Source organism: Mustela nivalis (genome assembly GCF_964662115.1).
Source record: "Mustela nivalis genome assembly, chromosome: 2".
In the NCBI taxonomy this organism is placed as follows: domain Eukaryota; kingdom Metazoa; phylum Chordata; class Mammalia; order Carnivora; family Mustelidae; genus Mustela; species Mustela nivalis.
Genome location: NC_139021.1, coordinates 152,231,865 through 152,249,846, shown reverse-complemented (window position 1 = coordinate 152,249,846; position 17,982 = coordinate 152,231,865). Strand labels below are relative to the sequence as shown.

The window sequence follows — 17,982 nt, the reverse complement described above, 5'->3', positions numbered from 1 at the left end:
ACAATGGCACCAGAGTATAAGGAAGTACACTTACTGACATACAAAAATGAAAAACAGATTACCAAGACTTTAGTAATATACCACATTGTAGAATTTATTTAAAACTTTAATCAATTAGTCCCATTTTAGAATAAATGATCTATACCTCATCAAGCGAATCACTAACCAGATGTGTCCGTCTTACTTTCATATTTAGAAATAACATGTTCATATCAGGTCTCTGTCTTCGAGATACTTTATCCACCAGACTTTGCTATTTAAAAAAGAAAGCAAACATTTTTACTTTTACTTGTATTTATACTCACTTTTGCTTTTATTTTAATTTCAATTAAAACATTTAAGCACTATAATAAAAATCATTTATATCCTTCTCTATACCATCTCTCATATAAATATTTTCATATACTCAATTATACAAATTACTATTATATACGTATTATATGTATCTTTTCATTTTGAAGCAATGGTAACGAAAGGGGGTCCAAAATGGAGGACCAAAAATAATTCACCTTCTATAGTAAAGAAAGTTGCATTACAAGTTTCCAGATGACTCATTGCTCAAATAGCAAGGCTTTTTTGTTTAATAAGTATAAACATAAAGTGGGAACACTTGAAATGAGGTATATACTACTTATGATAAACCTGGCTTAAGCTTTTTAGATATTGCATTTACTGGAAAAGCACAGTCAGTCTACTTTTAGAAAGTAATTTGTCAACATTTAGAAATATTAACAATGTTCATACCCTTTGTTTCAATAATTCCACTTCTGGGAATTCTAAACACAAAAAATATACAGTGAGATGTTCATCACAGCACTAGCTATAAAAGCAACACTTTAGAAATATATAATATACGTATCTAATGGAATATAATACAACTATTAAAATGGATGGTTGTAATTATGTAAATAATATGGAAAGTATTTAAGAAAGGTACAAGTGAAAAAAGCAGGGAACAAAAGTATATATATAAAACTGTTTCATTCTGTTGCCTTTTAAAGATATTATAGAGAAGAAATATCAAAAGAAAATTTACTAAAATATTAACAGTTTGGATATGTTATGTTTGGGTAATGGAAATGTCCGGGTAATGGAAATGTGGGTAATTTAAAAAATCTATGGTTTTTCAAAATATAAGTAATGAGTATGTAAAAAACACATTAAAAACACCTATTAGAAATATATAAGTATCATAGGAAGTCTACATGCTTATATAATTTATTCCAACTTATATAATTTAATTAAATAATTTCTATCACACTACTTCATCTTCTTTGGTAGCAAAGAAAAATTACTGTAGACTAAAGATGACATTTCAAGATATTTTAAATAATGCAGCAAAAGACTTAACTAAATAAATTAATACTACAAATCTGTATAAGGCTATGTCCATGATTTTGTAGATTACTACAATAAAACACTAATTCAGAGCACTTCATTTCTCTAATTTCCAGTTCTAAAGGCTTTTAATAGTTTTGTATTTTTTCCCCTTCTCTGGGTCCTCCCTCTGATGCTCGGACTGCTCCATATTCCTATTGCATGGACCTACTGTCCTAACCTTATTTCCTATGTTGTACTCATATTCTAACTCCTGGAAAGCCACCACACTGGAATTTATACTAAGATGCTAATGGTATCCAAGGCTTAGTGGCTACTCCTTCCATCAGCAATATTTAATAGAAAATGTTTGGAATGAATGAAATAATCGCTAAAAGGTAGAATTTAGATACAGTCTGATGAGGAGGTTATTTTTAGGTTGGGGAATCTCTTTGGCAGCTTCAGATACCATATAAACTCTTGCTTACATTAACTACCTATAAGGATGTCTGTCCCTTTGTCAAAATAATCACCAGCCATTAATTCCAAGTGATGTGGCAGTTTACAACTTAAAATGTTGGGCAACAAGCAGAAGAACAGATAATGGCACTTAACTCTTCAGTCTCTACTCATTTGTGTCCATGCTCTGTGGAAGACAGCCTGTGACAGAGTCTACAGCTGCCACTCTCCTTTTAATTAGAAGAAAATTTTATTAAAGAAGATATTTGCTGTAAGTGACATGGCAGAAAACTGCTCAGGGGAACTGAGATAAAATTCTAGCTTTTCAGACTTTTTTTTTTTCTTTTTTTTACAAATATAAAAAAGTTATAGCCCAAAGTAAAAAAGTTCTAAAAAGGCACATGAAATTATACAAATGCAGCTAACAGAAATTGCCAAAATGCCAATATAGACTAATCTTTGAGCCAATATCTACCTGAGATTAAGTAGTAATTCTGATGCCAAATATACCTGTTAAAATTTACTTTTCAGGGAGGTAGAGTGGCTTTGGGACTCCCTTGGTACACACAGGCAATAATGTTTCTTCTAATATTCTCATAGTCAGTGTAAGCTGACTCTGGGATGTCACCAGTCACTCAAATCTTTTGTCCTGCTCTGTGATAGAAAAAAATACTCATCTTCTGGGAACTGAGTTACTGAAGAATAAACTTTTCTTATTTTTTAAAGCATTTTAAAGTATTATAATTTATACTTTAGGAATGTTTTTATATTCTTGGACAAGACATGAAAATCATTTCTTTTTACTCTGAGGATCTCTTTAAGATTACTAACAACCTTCCCTATTTAAAATAGTGAGTGTCCTGAAAGCAGGTACTCAAAACATATGAGCATTGAAATGTATAGTCTAGCCCTCTAATAAAAGAAAAACTGCTGACTCAGTCTGTATCTCTTAGAAAACAAACCTAACTTCCTGAGTTGTGCTGAGACACAGGGCTGGTGGGCAGAGAAGGGGGATAAAGACAGGTACAGAGATAAACTTCCTCCTGCTGCATGGTCTGCCTACAGCCAGTCAGACTCCTACCCCAGTTTCTGTAGGTCTCCATGCCTTTTGGTTTCCTAAGAATCCATAAAACATCTTTTACTTTTTTGGGACATATTTCTGTTTCCCAAGGTTGTACATATCCTCTATTTTTTTTTTTTTTTTCTATTTGATTTTCTTAAAACCTAGAACACGCTGCTGTGGTTTGAGTGGTATACTCTAAGGACACCACTTGCCCTCACTGCAGTCTTCTCCAGTGCTCTGCTGGCTACCATCGAGTTCGAATATGGGATCCAGAGAATGATGTCCAACAGGTTCCCAGTACTTTGGTCTGTGAGAGGGATTTCATCTTCCTGCTCTATTTATAATATAATGAGAACCTGATGAGGGGTTATCTCTTTCCTAAATCGTGAACAGGTTTAAGCACTTTTGGAGGGAGTTATAAAATGAATTTTACTTTTAACATTTCCTGATTATGCTAGAACAATTCACAAGACATTTGATTTATTTATTAAATTATTTACTGTATTGATTATAGTCAGCATAAATGTTTTTGTAGCTGGCTTACCCTTGCGATGCTTATCATCTGTTGTTCTGAGTCTCTTTGAATAATGATTTTTTTTGCAGCTATAGAAATAACGAATGGGTACTGACAGAAGGAAAACCTGCTCAACAAGTGAAAACAGAAAAAGCAAAATGGTGTATTTTTAGCAAAATTATACTAAGGGAATATCTAAGGTACCCCTCCTAACAATATAAAACATCACTTTTGTATTGTGTTTTACCATTTACAAAATGATTTTATGTGCATCATTTCTTTTAATCCCCACAGCCTTGTGAAGTCCATATCATTACTAGACGTGCTGTGTGTTCACTCTCTAGAGGAATCTACATCTAACATTTGGAAATGCACTAACCACTAATATGGTTCACACAAATCATTTCAGTTTATGTACAGTCACCTATAGATCATTACCTGAGAGAATATGGCCGACACCAGAACCCAGAGGCAGAAGTGCTCATGAAGGAGGATTAGGACAGAAAGTTCATGCACAGAAATTACTATAAAAATCCATTATTACCTGGTATTTCTCATGTGCAAGCTTCAGAAATAGGAAATCTAGCAATAACTATGGTAGTAAAAAGCAAAGTAATACATTTAAGATCAATAAAATAAAAGTATGTTGCTGCTGGCATTGTATTTAATGGTTAGTAGTATGAAATGGTATGTATTTGTAAAGACAGGACATTATGATCAAAGGTCAAGAAAATAACTAACTTTCTCCCTTCAGAGCTGATCCTGTGGTATATAAAAAAGCCACAAACTACCCAGAGAGAAATGCATTTAGGGGGAACTAGTAGGTTGCAGTGACACTTCAGGAGACAGACTCCATCAGAAGTGGCTGCAGTGAATCCATGAGTTACAGCTGGAATCCATCCAAGTATAGTCAAGTATTGGGTGCAAAGAAGGCGTGATGAGGAAAAAGGAGATTGCCCTAGTGTGAACCACAAATAAAACCACTTTCTCCTGAATGCAACTGTTAATAAAGTTGTTCAGTACTAATGTGTAACAGTTTTGATATCACTAAGTGCTAACTAAAAGCTTGGAAATGAGATCTATCTATCTATCATCTATCTATACATCTATCTATATCTATATATATCTTGGTCCTATTACATATTTTGAAAAAATTTTGAAAATATTCCATATTTTCAAACGGTGTGGCTTAACCCTTCCCTTGACATGCACATAATACTATGTGTGTGACACACTGAAATAAACAGTTGTGGCTGCTCATTGCCAGAGGAGACTTGCCCTTGGGCTCCAGGGCCCCCTCTAAGTCCAGGCTGGCTTCCCCTAAACTGAAAGGATCATAGGATCAACAGTCCTCTGAAAGCCCTTCTTGGTACCCAGTCCTGTGGCACAGTGGTTAGAAGAGCTCTGTATTAAAAGGTGTCTCTAAAATATGCACAGTAACTCTTAAGAGTTGTTTTGTGGTTTTGCCTACAACGTTACAACTATATTAAAGTTGGAGAAAAAAGTCTGCTTGTAAAATAAATACTTTCTCAAGAAAATATCCATTGGACAGAACAAAGTCCGAGAAACAATTCTTGTTTAGTTCTGAGTATTCAGTTATGGATGGAGATATGTCTAGAAGGCCAGTCTATGGTTTTGGCCAATTCTGATAAAAAGGGTCCCTGGCAGATTGAACCAATTTATAAACTAATTTGGGGTTTTGAGATTACTTATATCCCATTATGATCAAAGGTCAAGAAAATAACTAACTTTCTCCCTTCAGAGCTGATCCTTTAGAACAGACACACTCTCCAAGGTATCACATGGTCTGGGAATAAATTTTGTTTGGGTTAGTCATGCTGGTTTAATCCAAACTGTGAGTGTGGATATGGGTGCAGTATATTAAAGAATTTGGTCAAGCTTTTTGAAAACCTATTACACTACTATAATAAATAATTTGAGGCAAAGCCCTTTTGCTATAACTCCCATTCTTTTTATATTGTGTATAAGGGACAGAATGAAGCAGAAAAGGAGAGAACTGTACGAGTGTATATACGCATGTGTATAATTACTGTTTCAGAACAGGCATTGGCGAACTATGGCCCATGGGATAAATATGATCTACCACCTGTGTACAGAAGGTTTTCTGAGACAGACATACTTGTTTATTTACATATTGTCTAACGTTGTTTCTGTGTTACAGTGGTATACCAGAGTTCGTATAGTCCAAAGAGCCAAAAATATTTACCATCTAGTACTTTACAGAGAAAGTTTGTGATCCCTGTACTGGATGGTAGCATATAGAAGAAGAATATATAAGAAATTTGCACACTAAGATAGAACTTTTCCCTTCTAAAGATGTTAAACTAAAACCAAATTAACATGTACACAAATTCAAAATGTAAGAAAAAGAAAATGCTTTAAGAAATATAATGATGTTTCAAGGCTGGCTATCTAAACTATAAGTTTATATACAAAGTTATGTGCATACTTAAATTTATTTATACAAACATCCACTCATTATTTTGAATAGTATTTCATTTAGGTAAGTAATCAAAATGAGCTTCTGATTGTACCTGTGAGAGTTTCCAAAGCTCTGCCAGGTGTGGTATTCTTCCATGAGATCAATGTGATCCAATGTTGAATTATAGAAATCAGTATAAGGAATAAGGGGAGGATGAACCAAACTGTTTGCAGTATCTGTAAAGATAAATTCTAACAATGATCTTTTCTAAAATGTGCATGATTCATTCTAACAAGAACATTTTAATGCTCACCAGATAGCCTTTATCTAGAAATTCCCATTTTAAGTGACTATAGCTCCAAAACAATTTTTTTAAAGATTTTATTTATTTATTTGACAGACAGAGATCACAAGTAGGCAGAGAGGCAGGCAGAGAGAGAGGGAGAAGCAGGCTCCCCACCGAGCAGAGAGCCCGATGCGGGGCTCAATCCCAGGACCCCAGGATCACAACCTGAGCCGAAGGCAGAAGATTTAACCCACTGAGCCACCCAGGCAACCCAATAGCTCCAAATTTAAGAAGTAGTTTTAAATTGTGGTTCAGGGGAATGCCTGGGTGGCTCAGTAGGTTAAGTGCCTGCCTTCAGCTCAGGTTATGATAGCAGAGTCCTGGGATCTAGCCTGCAACCTGGACTCTCTGCATAGCGGGGAGCCTACTTCTCCCTCTGCCCCTTTCCCCGCTCATGTTCTTTCTCTCTCTCTCAAATAAATAAAATGTTAAAAAAAAAATGGTGGTTCAGATACAGCCAATCATTTCTTACTTTTATTAAAAAAACTTGTGGTAGGGATTAGAAGAGTATAGTAAAGGGAGTACACAGGTGAGCACTGCCTCACATACTTGCCCATCAGTGTGTTCTCTCCTAGAAGTTCTTGGGAATCAACACAAGTTCCTGCTTTCTTAGGGGTCTCTACTTAGTATGTCACATGCAGAAAACCGCCAGAATACAGAATACTGCCCAATAAAATGCATAAAGCTTTTTCATGCTTATACAGTAAATGTGAAATTCATTATCAAAACAGGAAATTACAACTCTTCACTTCAAAGCAAGGTTTTAAAATTTAAGAAAGCCTCTACAGTACTCTGAGATCCTTATAGAAATGTCCCTAATATCTAACAAAAGAGAAGATAGAGTAATAAAACCTACTAAGTAAAGCCAACACTTTGGATGCTGATGGGATCCACCAGGAACACTTTGTTATAGGTGGAAATTCTTCAGGCTTTGCAGGAAACAGGCGCAAAGAAATAAATTGCAGCAATCTCTCTACCAATTGTTTGAACCTCTTCTGGGATAATCTGGTAAAGATTTTGAAACAATTCCAATCAAATCACATTTTCTATTTTGGCAATATGTTAGACATCAAAGTGTATCCTGTACATATAAAATTTTAGAATATCCCCCCCAAACTCTACTTCTTAAGTTGCCAAATATTTGAAAAGATGCAAAATCTTACCTGGAGTATTGTTTCTTAAATAAGAAATAAACACCAAAATTACTGTAAGATTAGCATTAAGCATTTCATTCTTAAGGCTTTCAATATTCAGTCAACCCTTGTTATATTTAGACTCAGTATTTGCAAATTTGCCTACTTGCCAAAATTTCATTGCAACCCCAAAATCAGTATTAGTGGAGCTTTCAGTCATGGTCATTTGCAGATGGGCATAATTCCCAGCTGAGGTCAAACAAAGAAACACTCTGCCTTCTTATTTTAGCTCCCATACCATAAATGAGTATTTTTTACACAGTTTACTTAGTGTCATGTTTTCCACATTTTTGTGCTTTTCTGTTAGTAAATCTGGTGTTTTAAAATGGCTCCCAAAATGTAGTGCTAAAGTTCTGTCTATTGTTCTCAAATACAAGAGGAATGTGAGGTGCCTTATGGAGAATAAACTTGTGGCAGATAAAATTGGTTCAAACATTAGTCATAGTGCTGTTGGCCGCAAGTTCAAGGCTCATGAATCCACAACTTCTATCAAATAAGATGTCTTTACATACAATGCTTTAAAAATAAGATCATGTATTCATCAGTTGATGGGAATACTATGACCAGCAGCTCATAGGAGCCTAACCCTGTTATGTCCTAAAGGATCAATGATTCAGTATGTGTTAATTCAGTGTTAGCAGTAACTTTATAGAACATAAATATCATGAATAATGAGAACTGACTGTATTTAAAATTAATTCTGAAAATATTTTGCCTCTAACATTTTCTCAGTTATGGAGAAAAGTCATTGTTTATGTGAGTACAGCTCTATGAAAAAACCAGACTGTATTGTTTTATAAATTGATACTGATGGCTAAGCTATAGTTTATGATGACATTATTAGGTAAGGAAAAGGCACTATGTAAGTAATGGTGAGACTGACTGACAAAAATGGGATATAAAAAGACACAAATTGAAACAGTATCTGAGAAAATCCAGTTACCACTTTCACATATAAGAAAATCACTGACAGGCAGGTGCTGTGTAATAAGAGAAAGCAGTGGATAGAAACCTCAACAACAGTTTGCACCAGCAAAATGGTTACTTGCTTTAAACATAGATTTTTAATTATTCTCTCAGTGGTACTAAAGGATATATTTATAATTGGCTTTGAAGTACTGTTAATTAGAAGATCATTTCTAGAGACCTGAAAACATTTAAATATAGTTTATTATAAAATCACTAATATCAAACTTGAAACTGTACGATTATACGAGTTCTTATTAATATGATAGAATGATTTACTTTTTAAACCAGTGAACTAGGAAATGATGATCAGCTTCCACTAAGGTAGCTATCTGTCGTAGCAAGTGAGCATAGATGACATACGTAGATGTATTATTAAATTGAGGATTCTGAAAAAGATATTAAAGATAATTGTGTTAAAATTTTGTTAACATGAAAGGAAAGACACTAAGCTTAATGAGCTAAGTGGTAAATTAGGAAACTAAATTTGAGATTATTAAATACTGGGTGAAAACCTGTAAAACAATAGTCTATTTGTTTAATTGTTTAATTAACAGAAACTTTGATTTTTGGCTGTGGTATAGCAGAAAAAGCATGGGCTTTTAGACAGATCTGGGCCTGAGGGCTGATTCTACCACTTAGGCATGTTCCTTAAACTTTGAGTCTCAATTTCCCCATCTCTAAAATAAGAATGATAGTATCTATCTTACTGAAGTAGTAAAAAAGAAAATGTATGTAAGGCTCCTAGCTCCATGGTAATCACTATTATCCAATTAAACAAAAAAACCTATTCTTCCTTGATTAAAGAAAAAAAGAATGCTAGAAAAAGTAATTAAGAAGTGGTTGTGAAACCTCTGCCACTGTGAAATGAATTAGTGGCACATCTCACAAAGAACAAGGAGAGAGCCACAACACTGCGCCTGACAACTTTCAAATGTCAAAGGGATACTGAAGGAGTGCTTAAAGCCTCTAGTTACATCTCTACAACCTAAACTCTTATCACTATGTGCATTTCAGAGCTTCACAGAAAAAATGAGTATTACTGAAAAATAAACTGAAATTGTGGCAGCTAAGAGAGCACCATGTATTCTTTGAAACTGACTTACTGGCAAGGGCAAATTCAAACCCAGAGAGTGCCTCTCGCAGACAGCCTCACCTGATGGTGCTCCTGAGACAGTGTCAAGGGCAGAGCTTTTGGCAGACACACAGACTCACTCAAAAAATCTGAACTTCACTTGTCATTTCTCTAGCTTTTACTATCTACATACACTTCCTCCCTTTCTTCTCGTTTTGCTTTTGTCTTTCCTACTTCTCTACTTTCCGTTCTTGTATCTTTCCACTACCTCGTGTGTCTACTTGCGTTTTTCCCACTTTTACTTTTTTCCTGTCTTCCCTTTTTATTCCTAATGTGCGTATTTCCTTTTATTGGACATAATATTTAACTAAACACTTCATCTTACTTAACATAATGTTTTACCTTTAAATGAGATAATAATATACACAAACAGCTTTTGTAAATTGTAAAGACTAATACAAAAGCAGTATGCTGGCTATGTAATAACATACTTCTTTCTCAGGAAATAATACAAACTAAAAATTGGTTATTATTTGTCTAGACCTTATTTTTTTGTATCTACGAATCTATATCTCTCAAGAGGAAAAAGTTCATCACGTTTGCCTTAGCAAACATAAGCAACCACCTTTATTTCTCCATTAGAATTCTAATGGAAGCATTTATTTCAAATACCTAGAGAAGTTAGAAACCTACTAGTTGGGAAATAAAAGAAAGTTCTGAAGCCCATTTAAGCTAGTTATAAGAGGACGACTGGATGAAGCAGAGATGCTTCCATTCTGCTTGATCCTGAATACTGCAGCAGAAAGGCAAGAACTACATTAAAATTTTAATCCAAAAGATAATTTAGCTTCCCATTGTTTATTTGTTATAACCTTAATGCTCTGGTTACACTATAATCTAAAAACTATCAATAACGTTGCACAAAACAATACTTAGTACTTGATATCATTTCCCTTAACACATGCATAGACGGAGATCTGAATTAGACAACTGCAATTCTTGCTTTCTTACCTGTAAAAGTATAAAATATGCTCTAAGATCATCTTTCGTTCGTGGACTGTAAAAGAAATATGCATAATTGATTACAGATTAGTATTTAATCTTATAGCAGCTAACAAAAAATGATACATGTTTTTGTGAGAACTGAGCTGGTAAAAGCCAAAAATGAGACTTCATATGTATGATTACTTAGACAGTAACATATTCATAGTATGCTGGGAATATAGGTTCTTCTGTGCTTACTCTTGGCTGGTTCTGAAGACACCTAAAAGATGAGTTAAGCAGGGGCGCATGGGGGGCTCACTCGGTTAAGCAGGACTCTTGATTTCAGTGCGGGTCACAGTCTCAGGTTGTGAGATGGAGCCCTGTGTCAGGCTCCGAAATCAGCATGGGGTCTGCTTGAGATTCTCTCTCTGCCCCTCCCCCCAACTCATGCTCTCACATGATTTCTCTCTCTCAAATAAATAAAATCTTAAAAAAGAAAGGTAAATTAAATAGGCTATAATGTTTTATGAGGTAAATATCATGACTAACTCAGGAAGGAGTTAAGAGCCTGATAAGTAATCAACAATTTTGGAGTGCCTGGATGGCTTAGTGGGTTAAAGCCTCTGCCTTCGGCTCAGCTCATGATCTCAGGGTCCTGGGATCTAGCCCCACATTGGGCTCTCTCTGCTCAGTGGGGAACCTGCTTCATCCTCTCTCTTTGCCTGCCTGTTTACTTATAATCTCTGTTAATCAAATAAATAAATAAAATCTTTAAAAAAAAACAACAATTTTAGAGTACTTACATTTTTGTTTTAATAAAGGATAGCTGTTTCTCACTTAAAAATACTGATGCACTAAAGAAAGAAAATATGCTTGTATGTATCTATTTCTGAAATGATACAGAAATGTTTGCAAATCAAATCACAAGGTAAATGCATCTAGTATGTGTCTAAATTTGAAATTAGATTCGTATTTGAATACCTTTGAGAAATAACTGATTTGTAATTTTTTCCCCATATAAATCTGGATCTTTACATTGTCAGATTTGACCAAGAGTTTTTGTTATTTCCGAAGCCAATGAGTATTTCTTGCCCTCTCAGGATCTATTGAATGGACTCTCACAAATACCCTGAAGTAACTTCTTGAATTAATAGTGGTTCACCTATATGACTACCAGATTCAATTCATGATCCTTGATGTGTCCAAAACCCAGATATTAAAGAACACTTTTTTATTTTAAAGATTTTATTTATTTGACAGACATAGAGAGATCACAAGTAGGCAGAGAGGCAGGCAGAGAGAGAGGGGAGGAGGCTCCCTGTGGAGCAGAGAGCCCACGCGGGGCTCGATCCCAGGACCCTGGGATCATGATCTGAGCCAAAGGCAGAGGCTTTAACCCACTGAGCCACCCAGGCGCCCCCCAAAGAACACGTTTGAGACAACTGGGGTAATTTAAATGTGGACTGCATTTTAGAGAGTACTATAAGAAAAAACATTAAATTTGTCTGGTGTGATACCGTGTTATGGTTATGTAGGAATAGATTATTGAGAAATACATGCTGAAGCAATTCGAGGTTAAGTGTCATGATGTCTTCCATTTACTAAAAGAAATAATTATGCACACACCCACACCCACAGGGAGAAAAAGCAAAAAGCAAATGTGGCATAAAATTAACAACTGGTGAATCTTGGTGAAAGGTATAGGAGTTCTCATTAACTTTTCTATGGCTTGAAATTTTTCAAAATTAAATGCTGGGGGAAAAAGGGCTCACCTCCCAGTATCTCCTTACTTCCTTTAAGAAAATAAAATGACCAAATGATTACTTATTTTTCTGTTATAGTTACAAAATAAATCTGAAAACATAAACCACTGCCCCAAATGTACAAAATGACCTTTACAAAATGCAAAGTTACATAGTCTGAAATATAAATAGATAACATGTGTTAAAATTTGACATTTGTATACACACACATATATAAAAATATTTAGTAACATTTCTTTGTGGAAGAATTATCTTGATCAAATAATGATTTAAACTGTTCAGGTTTAAATCAAATCTAAATTATTTCTGTCTATAATTTCTACATAATTGTCAGACCATTTTCTAAATGGGACTACCGTTACGTTTTAGAAATTATATTTGAAAATACTTTTATTTATTTATTTTCAAGATTTTATTTATGAGAGAGAGAGATAGGGACATAGAGAGAGAGAACAAGCAGAGGGAGAGGGAGAAGAAGGCTCCCTACTGAGCAGAGAACCTAACATGAGGCTCTGTCCCAGGACCCAGAGATTATGATCTGAGCCAAAGGCAGATACTAACCATCTGAGCCATCCAGGTGCCCCAATTTGAAAATACTGTAAAACTCAAGGCAATTCATAAATATGAAAATTCCTGGTGATAGACGAGCCCTATTTTTTCCATTTTATAGCAATTCCATAACAATTTCCAAGTTCCTGTCCCATGCACTACTGTTTTAATGTAACACATAGCTCTGGGTATTGAAGTTGTGGTTGAGATCACAGGCTGTTCGACAGACTGCTTAGGTTCTAATCCTGACTCAGGCACTTACTGTGTTAATTGGGGCAATTTCTTTAACTATTCTGTAAATTGTTTCCTTCATTGTGAAATGAAAATAATCATATTACATATTTCATAAAATTGCAGTGAAGATTCAATGAGAAATACACAGAAGATTGTTAGAAAGGAGCCTAGCCCTTAATAATAAACAGTAAACTTTAGATCTTGTTGTTGTTATAAAAAAATCGAAAATAAAACAAGATTTTTGGGTAAAGACCACATGCTCCTTTGATAGATAAATCACACTGAACTATCATTTAATCTGTCTCAGGCACACTTCTAAGGAGCACGGTTGAAAAGCGGTGAGAGTGTGCTTATGGGAGTGGACTCAGACCCAGGTGGGGTTAGGCCATTGGGCTTCGTCCTCTCAGGAGCTCTCCCACACTCTAAATCTCTCTTCATTTTCAGGGAAGCACTACGGGTTCAACCAAAATCACACAATTTAAGGAAAATGCGAATTTATTACTGTAATGACAAATTAGGAAAAATACTGTTAAAAATCATATCAGGGGCGCCTGGGTGGCTCAGTGGGTTAAGCCTCTACCTTCGGCTCAGGTCATGATCCCAGGGGCCTGGGATGGAGTCCCGCATGGGGCTCTCTGCTCAGCAGGGAGCCTGCTTCTCCTCATCTCTCTCTCTGTCTGTATCTCTGCCTATTTGTGATCTCTCTCTCTGTCAAATAAATAAATAAAATCTAAAAAAAAAAATCATATCAAACTATACAGTATGATTTCAGTTGTTTCAAAAAGATGATCAGAAAAATAAAGATGACAAAACGTTAACATGTTTACTTTTTTTATAATACTAGTGGTGACTTTTCTAGGTTTTCTGTAATAACCATGAATTTCTTTAAAAATCAGAGCAATGTTATTTAAAAATATGGGGTATGTTTAACATTTAATAATTTTTCAAAAGATTTATTTATTTATTTGAGAGAGTGTACGCATGAATGGGAGGTGGGCAGAGGGAGAGAATCTCAAGCAGATCCTCACTGGTATGGAGCCCAATGTGGGGCTGGATCCCATGACCTGTGCCGAAACCAGAGTCAGATGCTCAACTGCCAGAGCCACCCAGGTATCCCCTAACACTTAATAATTTTGATATTATTTTTAAATGGGGCTTAATATAAACACTTGAATTATAATTTAATGTTATTCCTTTGTCTTTAGTAGAAGCTATTATTTAAGTTATATGCTACTTAAATAATACCAATTTAGATAATATGGACTTTTCAAAGTATATTGTTGTGTATTCTGCATATCCAGGGATATTCTAATATTATCAGTTACATTGCCATCATTCCTTATATAATGATTCAAGATTTAGTTCCAGGAAAAAAATATTTCAATAGCCAAACTTACATTTCCTTATATTAGAAAGAAGAAAGATTTTGCTCTAGCTACCAAGAAATCCAAAGCTAAATTTAATGTCCATAGCTTTAATTCTAGGTTACTAATGTAACTACCCATCCCATTTTTATAACATACATATATCTGTACATAACAACTTATATATAATTTTAAAGGATTCACAGATCCTGTGAGGCCTACATATAGACCCTCCTGAGAAGTCAGAAATCTCATTAAAAAGCTTTGTCATAAGTGCTTTTTTTTTTTGCCATGAATATTTTATAATTTCAGATCTCTGTTTTTAAAACAACTAAGATCTTTTCTGAGAGTAAAATGCACGCATATATATTAAAGATGTATGGGATGTGGAAATTAATATCTATATTGATTAGCTAAATATTAGTTAAAATTACCCTTTCCATTCTTGTAGTAGGCTGTTAATGATTCCCTTCAATACTGTCTTCTGAATGTCTTGAGGCTATAGGGAAAAGAAAACCATAAAATAATTAGGATTAGGTGCTTAGGTCACTTTTATATGTTAATTATATTTATAGATGTGTTTCAATAGAGAAATCAGACTTGCTGACTGAGGACTGCCACTTATGGTGGTATCATTTTCACATCTGAGAGGGCTAGAGCACCAATGACAAAGATTACAATTAGAATGCCCCCGGAATGTGCCGTGCATACAAACCACACAAACGTATATGGTGGCCCTTTGATGACCACCATCAGTTTTATATAACTGAAAAAAATTTCCTTTCCCTGGATTGGCAGGATAAAATCATGAACACGAGTCAGAGAGTAGCATGTTTAACAATATAAAATGACTGCATATATTAAATATACTTATTACTACTTTAATAAGTTATAATTCGCAGGTAGATCCCTAATTCATTATTAAGTACAATGAAATTAAGTACATTAAGTACAATGAAATTCATTACTGGATTTGGAAAGGATATAAAGTAACATTCCTATACAGTTTAACAATTCAATTACTTAAAAAAAATCTTATTTCCATTTTAGGGAGTTTTCCCCTTATGTTGTAGATTTAATTTTTTAGTGTCTATAAAACACTGACATCATTCCAAGTCAAAAGAGGTCAGACAAATGTCCTAGGAGTGGAACATTTTGGGTCACAGTGTATGTATATGCTTAGTATTAGTAAATAATGCCAGCAATTTTCCAAAGCAGTTGTACTAGTTTATACTTACCTCATTAGGGTATGAAAGTTCCAGTTGCTCCACAATATTGCCAATTCAGTACTTAAAAACTTTTTACTCCTTTTGAACAGATGTGTAATGTTATTTACATTTCTCTCATGAAAATTATTAGGTACCTTTTCATGTATTTAAGAGTAAAGTACCGAGATTAGGAAAAAGACAAAGATATTTGCTATTTCTCCTTTTATTTAGAATTTTACAAGAGGTCCTAGCCTGAGCAATAAGGCAAATACTTACATCTATCCATCCATATATGCAAGATAAAAGGACTGAAGAGGTGAAAAGTCTCATTTTTCACAAACGACAGGACTGTCTATATAGAAAATCCAAATAAATCTATTGATGCACTATTAGAATTAATGGGTGAATTTGGCAGGGTAAATAAAGATAAATATATGAGAGTATTTCTATATACTAGTAATTAGAAAATGAAAACCACAATAGCATCAAAAAATCAAGTACTAGTACGAAATGTAACAAGATATGTATAAGACATTTATCCAGAAAACTACTAAGTATCACCAAGAAAAACTAAAGAAGATCTAAGTAATTGGAGGGATATACCATGCTTATGAATTAAAAAAAAAAAAAGTCAACTCCTCACAAATTCATCTATAGCACTAGTGGTTCTCAAAATGTGGTCCCTGGACACTTCTTAGAAACACAAATGCTTGGGCTCTACCCCAGACCTACTGAATCTGAAACTCTGTATTCTAAGAAGCCCTTCCTATGATTCTGATACATAGTAAAAATTTGAGAACCACTATAGATTCAGCACAATGCCAAAACAATCAAATAATTTCTCTCCCTTTGCTGCCTAAGTGAAGCATGATTTTATTTCAGTGAGCCATTCTAAAGGACTGGACAAAAAAGTATTTTATGCTTAATTCTCATTTAATTAAAAAAATAAAAATATCTAACTTTCTGAGAATTCCAATTAAATTTACTATACAATTATGTAATTATAAGCTGATTATTACAATATTTGTGTGGCTGCTTTTGAAATACAAAAGAAACAAAGAATTACACTGTTTCCATCTGTTCATTATTAATACTTACAGTATTAAGTAAGGCATCATATACAGCATTCACAAATTTAGCATTAATCCCAGAATCTTCAATGGTATTAAAGGAGGCGGTGGCATCTTTCTGCAAATTCAGTTAATGATTTAAGTGTATATAACATTAAAAGACTGTTCTTAGTAATTCTGAACCATAACTATTCTTTCATAATTTCTAATATTTTTAGTAGGGTAATGAAAAAGAACTTTTGGGCAAAGTTGGTAGAAATAAAAATGAATGTATAAGAATTATTTTAATCACTTTGTTTTTTGTATTTATTTATTTTTATTATCATGTTCAACTAGCCAGAATAATCACTTTATTTTTAAAACTGAAAGAAAGGAGTCAAATATCATCATTAGTACAAATGCAAACAATCTTCAAATGCAAACACTTTAAGTGTTACTTAAGTAACACTTATTTGTGATATGTATACTTTCTGAAATTAATATATACATGTTTAAACAGCTGCTTAAGTCAATAACATGTAGAAAAAAAGCTAAGTTATTGTATTCTTTTAGGAAAATTTAAAACTAATAGTGAAAAATGTGTTTTATGTGTTATTACCTTAAATGCAGCATTTAGTTCTGGGAAAGAATCAAATGTTGCTAGATAAAAATCATGTACTGCTTTCCAATCTCCCGATGACTTAGCTTTTTCTATATCTTCCCTAAAATGAAAACAAATGTTAATTGTAGCAAGTAGAAATATTATTCAGATAAAATAGCATTACTTCTTTAAAAATAAATGTCACCAAACATGTAATTTGAAATACTGAAGCTGAATACAATATGTTCCAGTTAATATAAATATAGTTTATGAACCTATAATTCTTAAATGGATCACGATACTAATTCAGCTTTCCATTTGCCTGCTTTTTAAAAAAGTCATTCTTTTTTTTTTTTTAAGATTTTATTTATTTGTCAGAGAGAGAGCGAGCTAGAGCGAGCACAGGCAGACAGAGTGGAAGGCAGAGTCAGAGGGAGAAGCAGGCTCCCTGCGGAGCAAGGAGCCGGATGTGGGACTTGATCCCTAAAAAAGTCATTCTTGACATGCTCCTTACAATTAACACTTTCTTTCCCCTTACTAGCCAAATTTGAGAGATTTTTACATTCCCTGTCTCTACTTTCTCATTAACACTTAGTCCTTCAAGTATTCATTTTCAGTAGTAACATATCTTTAATGATTTATGTGTCACATAGTAGAGGAAATCATATTTTTAAAAAAGGAAACATTTTATTATTTTATCACCATCTTTATCTCCTTTTGTCTGTTTTAATTCATATTCTCTTATTTAGTGTTTCTTTTGCTGCAACATTATCCACCCCTTACCTGTTATTTATACATTTGTTTTCACCTTGAACTTGAGACATCTAGTCTTAGGTCTTCACTCTTGACCAATG

At 34.0% G+C, this 17,982-nt stretch overlaps 1 protein-coding gene across 6 annotated transcripts in view; it reads right to left on the bottom strand.

The window, feature by feature from the left end:
- HECTD2 (HECT domain E3 ubiquitin protein ligase 2) overlaps positions 1-17,982 on the bottom strand; it is a 73,488-nt gene that overhangs the window by 18,427 nt on the left and 37,079 nt on the right. For 3 of the 6 annotated variants that reach the window (XR_014309263.1, XM_082721940.1, XM_082721942.1), the window contains exons 4-12: positions 17,147-17,249; positions 16,577-16,666; positions 14,705-14,769; positions 10,388-10,433; positions 8,581-8,690; positions 6,999-7,147; positions 5,909-6,032; positions 3,384-3,480; positions 146-253 (exon numbers count right to left, since the gene is read on the bottom strand). Coding sequence is in view for 4 of the 6 variants with exons in the window: in XM_082721940.1 (XP_082578066.1) it covers positions 146-253; positions 3,384-3,480; positions 5,909-6,032; positions 6,999-7,147; positions 8,581-8,690; positions 10,388-10,433; positions 14,705-14,769; positions 16,577-16,666; positions 17,147-17,249 (892 nt within the window). In the remaining 2 variants the exon portion in view is untranslated. The remainder of the gene's footprint in view (positions 1-145; positions 254-3,383; positions 3,481-5,908; positions 6,033-6,998; positions 7,148-8,580; positions 8,691-10,387; positions 10,434-14,704; positions 14,770-16,576; positions 16,667-17,146; positions 17,250-17,982) is intronic. The other 3 variants (XM_082721941.1, XR_014309264.1, XM_082721943.1) reach the window with 3 other exon arrangements.